Source organism: Siniperca chuatsi, linkage group LG9, assembly GCF_020085105.1.
Source record: "Siniperca chuatsi isolate FFG_IHB_CAS linkage group LG9, ASM2008510v1, whole genome shotgun sequence".
NCBI lineage: Eukaryota > Metazoa > Chordata > Actinopteri > Centrarchiformes > Sinipercidae > Siniperca > Siniperca chuatsi.
Window position 1 is genome coordinate 13,725,772 of NC_058050.1, and position 13,267 is coordinate 13,739,038.

Genomic DNA, 13,267 nt, shown 5'->3' on the forward strand with positions numbered 1-13,267 from the left:
AGTCTTCTAGTTTATCATGGTGTACCCCACTTTCTAAAGGTCAAGGTGAACACAAACAGAAAGAGATATTTTGAGTTGTGTCCAAATCAAAAGCAATACGATTATTTTTTAAATTTTGCAATAAAATTAAAATAACAACAAAAATAAAACTCATTAAGACTATACAAAAGTTTAACAAGCTGTACATTTCCACACTTATTTAATTAGAATTCAGTTTACCCTGCATTAGTAACCATACAGGATACTCGAAACAAATCATAAAGGCACTTCCTGGGTATAACAGATTTTAAAAATAAATATTATAATAGGCCTATATTCAGCTTTCATGGGGGTTTTATTGACGCTGAGGAGGATTTCCTCTGTGCAACGGGCTGAACAAGGGGAAGAGAGCTGGGATTTCACAATAACGGGTCTTACGGACAGCAGACTGCAGCAACCAGAGGAAGCCGATAACTCTGCTTTACCAGTCCTGTCTGCAGTGGAGGACTATTTGTGCGTGTGAAAAGTTTGATGGGAGTCACAACAATCGACAACCGATGCTATTTGCGTCCAAGTGATGGTGTGAGGACTCGGTAAAGGGAGGTTCATGCGCAAAAATGCGGATTGTTCTCCCTTTGCTGTGTGTTCTGTGCGCCATACCGGTCCAGAGCATTTTCGACGGAACCTGCCTCAGAAAAGGTAAACCGCCAGAATAAATGGCACTTGTCCTGTCATGTAAGCGTGTTTGCTCAAAAACATGCAGCTATAAGGTGCAATCTTTCTGAAAAGTAAATTAACTCAATGGCTAACTCCCTCTTTTCACTTCAAAAGCAAGTGTGAGGTGTTTTTGTTCGCTTGGAGGTCATTCAGATTCTTCTCATTTTTTGACTTTTGATGACTGGAGATAAGATAAATCACAGCAAACAGATAAAACTGCTTTGTCTGCAGTTTGAGCACAGTGCAAGTCGTAGTTTTCCAAACGTTTCATTTTCATTTTTAAAATATACAGAACACTGTTTTAAATGATCTGTATTGCCGTTTTGTGCCGTTTCACTTTGAAATTTCTGTTTTGTAAAACTTTGTGGAAGCTCAGAAAAAAATGTTTTTCACAAAAAACCCAAAAAACTATAAACTGTATTCACAGTTTTTAATCAGATAAAGTCTGTTAAAAAGTTAGGCCTTTTTTAATTAAGTCCAGCCAGGATCCTGAATTGTTTTGTCTATTTTCAGGGTCTGGCTTCATTACTACTAGTTCTACTATTTGTTCAAGCTACTCTATCTGTCCATGTTGCCAACTTTTTACTAACCAGTCAGCAGCTACTATACATGTGTTTTTAACATTGGTTTTGTTTGTTGTACTGGACTAAAACTGCTGGAGGAAGATATGCAGTTTTGACAAAACATTTACTTTGAAGTCATTTATTCAAGCGTTTTATTGTATATTGATTAAGCATTAAATTACATAAATATTTATTTATTAACTTATTTAAGCATTTTATTATATCATTATATATTTCTTCATTTATTTGAACATTTAATTCTATAATTATTTAGTTATTTATATGTTTAGTTTCACATTATTTATGAGCAAAGTCAGGCAAACTCAAATTTTAAAATAAGTAAATGGATGAAATCTAAAAGCAGTTCTGCCCTCTCTCAGCTGCAGAGCCTCTATTTTCCATGTTTGATTTCCTGGCAAAAAAAAAAAACTGGGAAAGTGGGAGAAAGGGAGAGAAAGTGTGTTTCCACTATACAAGGGCAATGGACTTCTGACATCAAACCAGTCAAGTCCAAACAGGAGGCTATAAACACAAATACAGCTATGTCTCAAGTCAAGATTGACCGGGAGAGTTTTGAGCGAAGTGAGAAAATCTGAGTAATTAGGGAGTGTCAGAAATGTAAATAAGTGAGATATGACACAGGAGGTTTAAGACAGAAAAAGAAACATTAAACAGGAGAGACACATTAAAAGAGGAAGTTCAAAGTAGTTGGTTTTGGTTATGTAATGTTGCATCCTATCTGTGCTGCTTTATCAAGTCGACTGCAACCAATCCTCAAGGCAAAAGAACTTATGAAATACTGTATAAATGTACAATAAAAAAAAGTCTTGACTTCACACACAGACATATGCATTGATTAATTCTATAAATGATGTTTTTGTTGTTTGTTGTTCTGTGCAGACCCTCCCCCTGGTGTGCTGGTTTTATCCCAAGGCAGTAAGTTGGTTATGACCTGCAGCGGTCATGTGAAGGTGGACGGAGTTAAGGTCAGCATGGCCAGAAACAGCTCAAACACCAACAGAAGAGGGAGTTCTTCAGATGCAAACCCAACCACTGTAAACATTATAAGCAACAGTGGAGTTTCCATGAAAAGCGACAAACATACTATGAAAGGAGAGAGAAACCACTCTAACCCTACTGAGGCAGGAGAAACCAGAAGCCGCCAACATATAGATACAGGATACACAGCTTCTCCCACCACTCACATGGTCCAGCCAACCAGTTTGAGCAGACTGCGAAAGCGTGAATCCAACCGAGAGGCTGAAGAGATGGATGGCGAGGGCGATTATGAGGAGGAGGAGGAGGAGGGGGAGGAAGGGAGCAGAGTAACAAGGGGCATAAAATCGAGGCCTCAGTGGAAGCGGAACGGGAGGAGAGTGGGAAAAGGAGACAGGGGAGGAATCACATTTGAGAGGAGAGGGGCTACACTGTGTCTGTCCTCAGTAAGACTGGCAGACTCTGGCAAGTACACGTGCTATTACAGAGGCAGAGAGAGGTTCTCCTTAAAAGTAACTGTCGCAGGTGAGTCACAACGGCAATGAAGTTGTAATGGATGATTCAAGTTATAAGTGGTGTTTCAATTGATTTGATCCATGGGATGTCCTTTGCCCTTTTACTTGTCCTAACATATTTTAATTAAGAAAACAAAAAAAGTTTAACATTTGTGATGGTTTTCCATAAAAAATACAAAAAATGTATTATCACACACATTCTGAATGTAAGGACTTGGTGTAAATGACAGGTCATTGTGAGGATGTCTTGAGAATCCACTTAGTAAAGACAGTAACCAAAGTGAAGAATGATATAGGGGTAGAACAATGAGATATTCAGGAAGGCTTTTATTATATATATATATAATATATTTATATATATATTATTCATTATTTTATCAAAAATTATTGTTTATACGTTTTCTAATAGATATATGCTGTCGCAGTGGGATCTCTCATCATGCTCCATTTGCTGCTTTTCTCTGTTTTACATCATTGTTTATTAAATATCTTTGAGTTTGGATTGTCGGTTGGTTTAATCTATAACAAAAATAATCATTAGTTGTAGCCCAAATCCTACCAGTGACTGCGAGTGTGATGGTGATTAACAGTGACCTGTGGCTGATGTAGAAATATTTAGGAAAGACAACAAACTGACTGACTGACTGACTGATGGACTGAATAATAAATGTGCAGTATCACTGCATGTCTTCTATACTTGTTAGATCTTCCAGAGATTCCCAGCCTGTCTTGCCACAAAAAGTCACCCAGCAGTAAGATTCGCTGCGAGTGGGTACCTCAGAAGCCCGTCACTGTACGGCCTAACTGTTACCTCTTTTTCAGTAAAAGGTAAGGGCAGACACTAACAGTATAATACATGGTGTGAAGATAATAAATAATACTTTATAACACAATATAACATATAATGTTATCGTTTAAAGCCCAGTCAGTAATATTTTCACCATGTAACCATCCATCCATCTAGTATAACTGAAGGGCCCAATACTATATTAAAGAATTTAATAGTAAATAATTATTAATAAATAATTACATAATTTTAATAATTTTAATATTTTTTGTTGAATGTTTTAGACTCAAAATTAAAAGGTAAGCCAGAAAAGGTAACATCTTTTGAAAAAAAAACGTACTCGCGTACTAAAAAGCTGAATGGAAGTACTGAGAGAAGTGTTGGAGTAAGCACTGAATGAAGTTAAAGTGTCAATTTAAGTGTACGTGTAAGTACTAGAAATAAATGTGCTGAACGAAGTTGAAAGTTAAATTTCTATGCCTTTATTAGATAGCTGACAGTAGAGAGATGACTGTCAACGAGGGGAGAGAGAGAGCTGGCCCCCTAGGCAACCTTGGCACCCCAGAATAATAATTTTCAATGTTTTCATGTACTGTACTTCACATAGGGGGTGTGAACAGGGTTAAAACTACAACACCAACTCAAGTAATGTTCTCCAGAAATGTTATAGGACTGATTTCTCTATGGCTTTATATCCATTTTTTTGTGACACTGTTCTTTCTTCGTCTTTCCTCCTCTCAGCCCGACAGAGGCATTCCTGCGTTTGCAGTGCTCATACTCATCTCGGGTCTCTCGCTGTTGGTGCGCTCTGGACCACCATGAGGATGAGCAGAGAACCGTTCACATGGCCTACCTGTGTGTTACAAGCATCGCAGGCAATGCCACCAGCAACCTGCTGCAATTCACGCCTATGAACATTTGTAAGTAGGTGTGTCGAGGCGGGTGTTAACTGTGTCACATGTGTGTTTGGTCTGAAGTAAAGGAAATTAAAGCACTCTGAAGCTGCACTCACTATGTTCCTTTCTGCTCCCTCAGTAAAGCCCGATCCTCCATCACATGTGTCAGTCCGACAGGAGGACGGATGGGAGATGAAAATGACGGTCACCTGGAGTTTTCCGACCTCATGGAAGTCTCATGACTACTATTATGACCTAATGTATGAGGTCAAATACAAACCTCTCATGTCCTCAATTGATCATGAACAGGTGCGTGCTGGTAGACCAATAGACAAGTTATTGGGTATCCATGCAGGCATGGCTGTTTTTGAGCATGTGTGCCATGTATGTACTGTCGCTGTGTGTGTTTAATTTTCACAGTTCAGTTCAATGCACTGTTGGCTTTTATGGCTTGAAACAATAAAACACTCAGGTGATGACAGTGTGATGTGTGTTTACCTGGTCGTCTATCGGTATGTGGCTATGTAGATAAAGAAGGCTGGACGCCAGCGCTCCTACACCATCACTGATGCAATGCCTGGTGTTGAGTACCTGATACAGCTCAGAACTAAAGATGACTACGATGGTTGGTGGAGTGATTGGAGTACACCTGTCTATGCCAGCAGTTGGACAGGTAAATACACAATGCACACGTAAATACAAAATGCACACACACACACACACACACACACACACACAGAAAAAAAGTACCAAATCAAGCCTTTTCAAAATTAGATTTAGCTGACAGTATTAGTAGAAACTTATGTATTTCTTCTCGCTCAGGGGCCAACAGCCAGAAAAAGTACTGTATGGTTTTAGAGATGTCGAAGTGATGTAAATGAAGTAGACCTGTAAGTCATTGAACTTTATCGCCTCTGTAATACATGATCCACCCTGGACACAGACAAAAGTAGTCATGACAACCAGAGGAGGCAGGTCTCCTGTTTCCTTCCCGTATGATTGGGTTTTCCGAAGACCTTGTGTATAAAAACATCCTCTCATACATGCATAGTTTTACCCCTTACATTTGTGTTTCTCCTCCTCTCTGAATAAGTTTTCTCTGTTATGGTGCACAAGCTAAGGACCCAAATACAGAACACAGGAAAGGGGAGAACTGGGTAGTAGTAGTGACAGTCTTTATTAGAATACAGTAAGCAATGACAGGTTGATAAGCGCTCTTCCAAGAGCGGGTGATTCCAGTGTTGTCTCTGCTGTAGCCAGTAGTGACGTTAGTAGTCACAGTCCGTGGAGAACTGACTGGACTCAGAGGATGGAGACGGTGTAGGTTCTGGCTTGGCTCGTGTAGCGTAATTGGCAGAACCAGTAAAGCAGCTGACTCATGTGGTGAGGCAGGCAGAACAGGAAAGGCAGCCCCGCAGACACCAGAGGACACGGTGGCAGCGACCACTGACAGGGAACAACCACGGGCCTCAGGCAAGCAGTGGTCAAAACCAGGGAAGTCCAACAAAGTCCACAATACAGGCATGGTTCAAGGAAACAGATAATGAATACAACAGAACTCACAGGTAAGAAATGCTGGGATGCTTGACACGGGAACAAAGTACAACCAAAATGTACATGACAGGGACAACAACCCGACATTGAACAAAGCAAAAGACCCGGACTAAATACACAAAGGTAGGTGAGACAATGAAACACAGGTGCAATCAATCAAGGTGGGGCCAGCACTCTATACTGGAGGGAAAGCAAACAAAGACAGGGAGTAAACCCACAAGACACACGAGGAGAGGAGAACGCTACAAAATAAAACGGGAAACAAGACAAAAGCCCAAACTATGACATTCTCATTGTGCACAGCATGCATGCAGTATTATGAATTCTGGATACATGTTCATTAAGTTGTTAAGAGAATATTTAGAAAAGGTTTATGGATGCATCCTCAAATCCCGATGTTCTTTTGCAGAATGAAAGATACCTCATTTAAAATGAAAGTAACACATTCTCTTGCAAATTTTGACATGAAAGTGAAACCTCTTTCAGGCAAATGTTTAATCTAGGTATTTTCTAGCATATTCAGAATCAGAATCAGAAATACTTTATTAATCCCCGAGGGGAAACTCTTTTGTTACAGCTGCTCACTATCACGTCAGTGCACACAGGAATAGAAGTACTAAGCAAATAAAAATATAATACACTATAATACAGGCAAGATAAATTAAGTACAAAGTGGATATAAGTATAAATTAAAATAAGTGTAAAGTACAAAGTGGATTTACTGGTTGATGATAAGTATGTACAGTATAATACAATGTAATAATAAGTAATAGTGCATGTCCTGTCAAGTTAAGTGTAGCTTATTAAGATGATTATGAGACGGTGGATATTGCACAGCAGTAATAGAAGTATGAATAGATATCAATAAATTAAACTGAAAACAGAATATATTACACCGGAGTATTAAGCAGAGAATATTCCACTGTACTTTAGCACTGGCTTTCAACTTGACTGTTTTTCCTTGAAATCCATCCTTGAATATCTTCATATTGATTTGATATGTTTGACTATTTGGGAAATAAACTTAATTTGCTCTCTTGTGAGTTACATGAGAAGATTAATACCACTTTCATGTCTTGTTGTTTTTACATTTAGTTTTTTGTACAGATATAACAAACTAGATATAAGGCAAGTGAGCTCATATTTATTGTACAGACATGAGAGTGGTATCGATCTTCTCTTAGAAAGACAGAAAGCATAAACCTCCCCAAAAATATACTGCCTCAGGATTTGTATAACAGCTTATCTGGTTTATACTAAACAAATGTTCAATTATTTAAATACCTGTTAATTCACTTTTAGATCAGGGAATGTACCTTTACATATAACACTTGCACGTACAGTATTTCATATGCAGGTAAATCAAAGTAGAGCTCTTATAAAGGAGATACTCACACACTTGTTTCTGCATTCTTGAATGCAAAAGTAATGTGTGGGATTTCCTTTTGAACACTTGACTATCTAAAAGAAATGTACGCTCACAGAACTCTGTCTAGATCAGTGGTTCACAACTTTTTTTGCTTGTGACCCTTTAAAACAAAGCAATGTCTGCTTGTAACCCCTCATTACTGGTTGCACAAGTCTACTTGTTGTAACATCTCTTTGGATGTCTCTCTCCTCAGCTCCAACGTCAGTCATGCCGTGGAATGGTGATCTCGATACCATAACGGTAAGTCTCAATGTGTCACTTGTTTATGAGAAAATCATTAATGATCTCTCTCTCTTTGTCATTTTCCCCAAACACTCGCAATGCACACAGTATTCATTGTTGTCGTACCTCCAGTATCTCACACTGTCTCTTGTGTTACCTTCTCTAACTTGCAGTTTCCAGTAGACATAACCACGGAAGGCTCTGGTACAGGTGATTACGAGTCTGATGGTAAGATAGCTAGCAGACAGTAAAATATTTTGGTTAATTAGGTATGTTTGTGTGAGACAAGGTGGGGGTGAGGGGATTCTTAAATGTTGTTAGTGCTGAAAATCCCCTCCGCTCCACTGGATTTTAACAGGAAGCCATGTCATCATAATAACTGAGGCTCAACAACGAAACAAGCCACAGGAAACATGGCTCAACACACCTATCTCTCACACACACATTCAGTCACACCCAAACATATACTTGCATGGATGTTATTCAGCTCTATTAGGATTCCTCAAAGTTTCCCCCTCTCTTTACAGCAGTTCCTACGATAGAGGATAGAGGAGTGAAGGTGTCACATCTCGTCCTGTGGATCTCTGGGTTATTTGCTTTCTTGTTAGTAATTTTGGCCACCTTCATATTCAGGTAGTTTGTTGTACACTTGGTTATGTTTTTGTATGTCTGTTTTTCCTGCTGTACAACAAACATGGATGAATTTATAACATGAGGTAAATGATAGCCGGCCAACTTCTTCATTGAACGTCTCTTTTTTTTTTTTTTTTAATCTCAGACACAAGGACAGATTTATGTCTAAACTCCAGAGTATGAGTTTCGTCACCCAGTGTGGTGACTCACTGCAGCCTCCGCCCTCTGCTCCAACAGCCTCAGAAGGGCAGGCACTGGTGACCTTTGGCCCTCCGCATTACAAAGAACTCCCACCGAGCGAAGTGGAAAAAGGTGAAGAAGAAAATGAAGACGAACAGCAGGTGAAGGAGAGGAGAGAAGCCATGCACTTCAACAACACAAGTTATTTCTTTCTCCCGCATTAGTGATAACCAGGCCAGAACCAGATAGCCAGAACATTTTAACTGCTTTGTATCGTTGGATTGTTGTTTTTCACTTCAGAGCCAGTGTCACAGATGACAAAAGGATAATGGACTCCAACTTTGTATGGTTCTTCAATGAGCTTCTGTTGGAAGCTAACTCAGGAACAGCTTGTATAGTCTGTCTCTATCTCTCTAACTCTGTCTCATGACTAAAATACCTCTAAGACTTTTTTGTTGTTGTATTTGTGTTAAGTGCAGCCTTTTAGCTACTTTGTCCTATGTCTGTGCCAATTCAAAATGTGTTGATAAAGATGTAGATGTAGGCCTAATTATAGGCCTGCGTCAAGTATACCACCTCATGTTCTGTTTGTATATAATTTTACTTATATTTTGGTTCATCAAAAATATCAACCACATACTGCCCTTTCAGTTTCCACATGACAAAAAAAAGTTCCTGTCAAAAGCATTGGTCATTCATCTGTTTAAGCTGGGTTGATCGTCCTGTTTAAGGTTGTGTGTTGCTCCAAAGAAAGGCTGAGGAATCAAAAAAAGACCCTGAAAGCTTTTCTGGAGACAAGTCTGGATTATGAAATGTGCAAAGTAGGCAGCTGCCCTCAGGTCCCAGGACTTCAGGGGCCCCAAGAAGGAATTTTTACCACTAAAGCATACAGTGATATCAATTGATATGACACAGGCCTTAAGGCAAGTCATGCTTTATTACTTGATCTTGAGGCTCTGTCTTGAAGGAGGACTATGTGCTAAAAATACAGATTTAAGACCTTCATTATCGCCCCTCCCCTAGCAGCTTAATCCAGCCATGCTGGGATATTAAAGTCACCCAGCCTCTAGAGGGGATTCATCAGGCAAAGCCTTATCAGGTTTGTGTGGTCATATGTGGAAAGTTAAGTGTGTTAAATAGAAAATTGATGAACTGAGTCAGTGATCGAACTGCACTACAACCACCATGATGCTTTACTGCTCTTGCAATATGACATAACAGTCCAAACGTTGTACTTCTTAGTTACTTCTTAGTAGTTTTTTTAAGAGGCCCTAAATTGACATAACACTTCTGTTTTTCCTATCATGTATTTGTCAAATTATTCCCGCTTTAAAACAACGTGGATTCATTACAAAACAATAACAAAATTGCAATGGTGTTTTGAACTTTTTATCCTGTCTTATGCTGCCTCCTCGCGGGCGAAGCCGTTAATTGCTGGAGGTCGTTTCCATAGCAACAGTTGTTGCTGCTAGACCGTGAAGCTGTGTCACTAACAGGTGACCATTTCTGTACGTAATATGGCTTCAGACCTTTACCAACTTTAGATTTCCGGTCAGTGTACACTTTAATGTGAACAGTTTATACAGACAAATAATTAGAATAACATTTGTAAAGAAATTATGGCTGGAAAAGGCGGTTTGGTGAAATTGGACGTCGGTGTATTAAGCGCTGAGCAGCAAGAGAAACTGCGGCAGTTCAAGGTAACACTGAAGCTAAAAAGCTAGCTATATTAGCTAGCCACAAACTGCAGCCTGAAATGCATTTTCTTTTTATTCTCAGATCAAGACGAGAGTCGACAACGAGAAGTATTTGAGGTCGCATCCAGAAGTAGAAGTATTGATAGGCGAATTTCTAAGGTTAGTTTAATAGCTCATCTTCTCTTGTTAAAAATATCAGAAGTAGCTCTCTCATTTGGATAAATTATAAAAGCTTAAACAAATCCCACTGAAGGCCAGCTTTTGAAACATCTGTAAATGGAGCTGGTCCTATTTTTATCTTCCTAATATTAGTGTAGTGTCCTCCTTTTCATTGCTAGTTATATTTAATAGTAGTAAAGATAAAAGAAATATAGGCAACCTAAAGTGAATTACACTACATGTGTAACAAAGGGCTTTTTCCCTTTTCAAATTGATACTACAATAACGTTATATGAAATAAAAATATCTACATCTCAAATACAAAATAAAACAAGGCCAGAAAATTTGGGTGCTTTAAAAATGTAAAGCTTAAATTAAAGCATAAATAAATAAGGGTTTATGCAAATGTGTTTTATAGAAACTTAAACATCCAGCTACTTTATGCCATCTTTAAAACACACAATGTTATTTACAAGAACATTGTGCTCCATTTAATAGCCTAAAATCTGACATGTATTCACTACAAACAAATTAACTCCAATACAAGTCTGAGCTGCTTTTAGGTTAATGCGTCTCAAGCCTCCATGCAGCTTCTTGTAAAAACAAAACGGCCTCTGTGGTGTCAAATTTGTCAACATCTGCCTCAGAAAATAAGTGTATCTGATGTGAACGTTTACTTAACACTCAAAGGGCACAATCTTAATAGATGTCAGTTACTATTCGCATTTCCTGTCTCACAGAGATGTGCTTATTAAAAGGCCTGCTGAAATCCGTGAGTTTGCTGCAGGTGAGTTGTGCACACACACACACACACACACACACACACACACACATACGTGGTCAATTGTTCATTCTAATATTTTGTGTGTCACATGTTTGGTTTTGGTGTAATTTTATTGTGTTGTATGTAATGGTATTGTAAATTTATTATTTAATGTATATAGTGTAAAGTGTAAAAATATGTTGAATATACTGTGTATTTTTTAAAGGACAACGCTGATGGTATTTTATATTTTTCTTATTTTATAAAAATCCCATGGAAAGACCAAAACCAACAATGAATTGAGTATTGTGTGTGTAGCCAAAGCCTGATATAGCTTCTTTCTCTGTGTCTTAGACCTCCTTTGTTAGCCAAAAATCCAATAAAAACACATCAATGAGCCTCACTGCTGCACTGGTGACATCAAAAAGTGCATCAAAGGTGTATAAAATAGTTAAAAAATAGCCCCAAACAAATGCACTATTCACTCCAGTTTGAGCAACAATTGCTAAAACTGTTTGAGGAATTTACTGAGTCTTTTTTTTAAATGAAACTTTCTGACGCATTTTAACTAAAATTTTGTGCAAATTGGATTGTGGCGGTAGGGACGTCAGAAAATATAATGCAGACTAACACATTGTTGGTTTTTGTGTTTTCATGGGATTTGTTGACAATAAGAACAATATAAAATAATGTTAGCCTTAGCCTTTAAACAGACCCCAGGAAGACTAGGTGTTGCCAAGGTAATAACTGATGGGGATCCAAATTAGCAATACTGTTAACACACACAAGCATAATCTTACCTACTAACTAGTGTCAGTGATCTTTTTCAGATCACTTCACCAACCCAAACCTACATGTGGTTATTAGCTCCAAAATGGAAGGAAACAGTGACCTGGAGTGAAACACACCCAACAGTCATGGTGCTTCTCCTTTGCATTTTTCTCTATGTAGAGCAACACATGTATGGACTCTATTTTAGTAACAACAAAGACTCTGATACGTTTGTGTCTGTCCACAAATTGTTCAGTTGATAGCGTTATTGTCAGATTGCTATCATCCATATGCAGGAAACCAGCTAATAAGGAAGATGGCAACAGCTGTTCCTAATGAGTGTGATTAAAGGTTAATGAGAAGAGGATGTCTTACGCATACAATACGCCGTGCTGTTCGTCACATCACCAACATGACTGTGAAAGGGATATACTGAAGGCTGGAGTTTGTGTTTACTGCTACCCTTTCACCAGAAAGAGTCTTTGAGGTCTGCATTGTGGGCCCAGTTGTTGAGTGGACATACTGTACTCTGCATTGGCCTGGATATGGATTCAACTCTACGGACCAGTCAAGATATAATATTTACTTCACTCACTTATGATGAAGCTGCAAACAGTTTTTCTCTTTAAAAAATGATTCATCATCTCCTCTCAAATTCTTTCTTTGGTGATATTTTATCTTTTCACTTTTTTATGTACATATTCATTTTTGTGCCATTTTAGTGGAAAATTGGATTCACATTTATGTGTAAAATAAAAATTATAGATTGATTGGAAAAATTAGACTTAATAATGAAACTGAAGTTTTCAGACTCAAGTGAAATTTTCCTGAAAGAACCTTACATCTTGTGGAGAGAGTTTACTGACTTTAAATGTGGGGTTTTACCATTAAACTCCTTAATGTATTTGTAGGATTTAGCACGTAGCACCATTACATGAACTACACCTTAACCTTCTATAATGGCCTTAACATTCAAATATTAAGGCCATTGTCGCTGTTGCTGTTATTCAAAAGCTGCTGCTTTTTCCATGAAGAGTGTGAATAGCATTTTTACTGTGTGGTTAACTTCCTATGTTTGTTTTGGCTACGTATTTCTGTTTAGACACTGCAGCTCTGTATTGGGTTGTGGTGTGTGGATTTTTCCAGCTGTCATTTGAAATGTATGATCTGAGGAATAACCATGACATCCTTTTATAGAACCTCAAAAAATAAATGAACAACTGCTCATCCAATCCAAGACTCATTCCTTTATGATCTGTTGTTAGCTTGTCACTCAGCATTGTGTATCATCGTGTCAGATTTTTGAGTCTGCAGCGGTTTTATGAAAAGATCAGAATGAAAGCTGCAGTTTTACGTATGATGAGAATCTTTAAACAACCCTTATAGGATTATCTCATCTTTGTCTA

General features: G+C 38.3%; 1 protein-coding gene across 2 annotated transcripts; it reads left to right on the forward strand.

Moving 5' to 3' along the window:
- Nucleotides 1–393: 393 nt before the first annotated feature.
- LOC122882198 (interleukin-6 receptor subunit alpha-like) lies at nucleotides 394–13,093 on the forward strand. 2 transcript variants are annotated; one of them, XM_044209338.1, is made up of 14 exons: nucleotides 394–678; nucleotides 2,160–2,780; nucleotides 3,475–3,598; nucleotides 4,299–4,477; nucleotides 4,593–4,762; nucleotides 4,982–5,126; nucleotides 7,630–7,676; nucleotides 7,832–7,886; nucleotides 8,186–8,291; nucleotides 8,437–8,632; nucleotides 10,251–10,327; nucleotides 11,068–11,114; nucleotides 11,921–12,010; nucleotides 12,158–13,093. In XM_044209338.1, exons 1-13 carry the CDS (start codon nucleotides 597–599, stop codon nucleotides 11,989–11,991), a joined length of 1,920 nt encoding a protein of 639 aa, XP_044065273.1. In that variant the 5' UTR covers nucleotides 394–596; the 3' UTR covers nucleotides 11,992–12,010; nucleotides 12,158–13,093. The 2 variants fall into 2 exon arrangements, with proteins under 2 accessions (XP_044065273.1, XP_044065272.1); XM_044209337.1 differs by having other exon boundaries at nucleotides 11,921–13,093.
- Nucleotides 13,094–13,267: the final 174 nt, after the last annotated feature.

Coding starts and splice junctions, on each gene's coding strand:
- LOC122882198 (XM_044209337.1), top strand. CDS start 597: ATGCGGATTGTTCTCCCTTTGCTGTGTGTTCTGTGCGCCATACCGGTC. Junction 4,478..4,592: donor ATTCACGCCTATGAACATTT/GTAAGTAGGTGT, acceptor CTGCTCCCTCAG/TAAAGCCCGATCCTCCATCA. Junction 7,887..8,185: donor AGGTGATTACGAGTCTGATG/GTAAGATAGCTA, acceptor CTCTCTTTACAG/CAGTTCCTACGATAGAGGAT.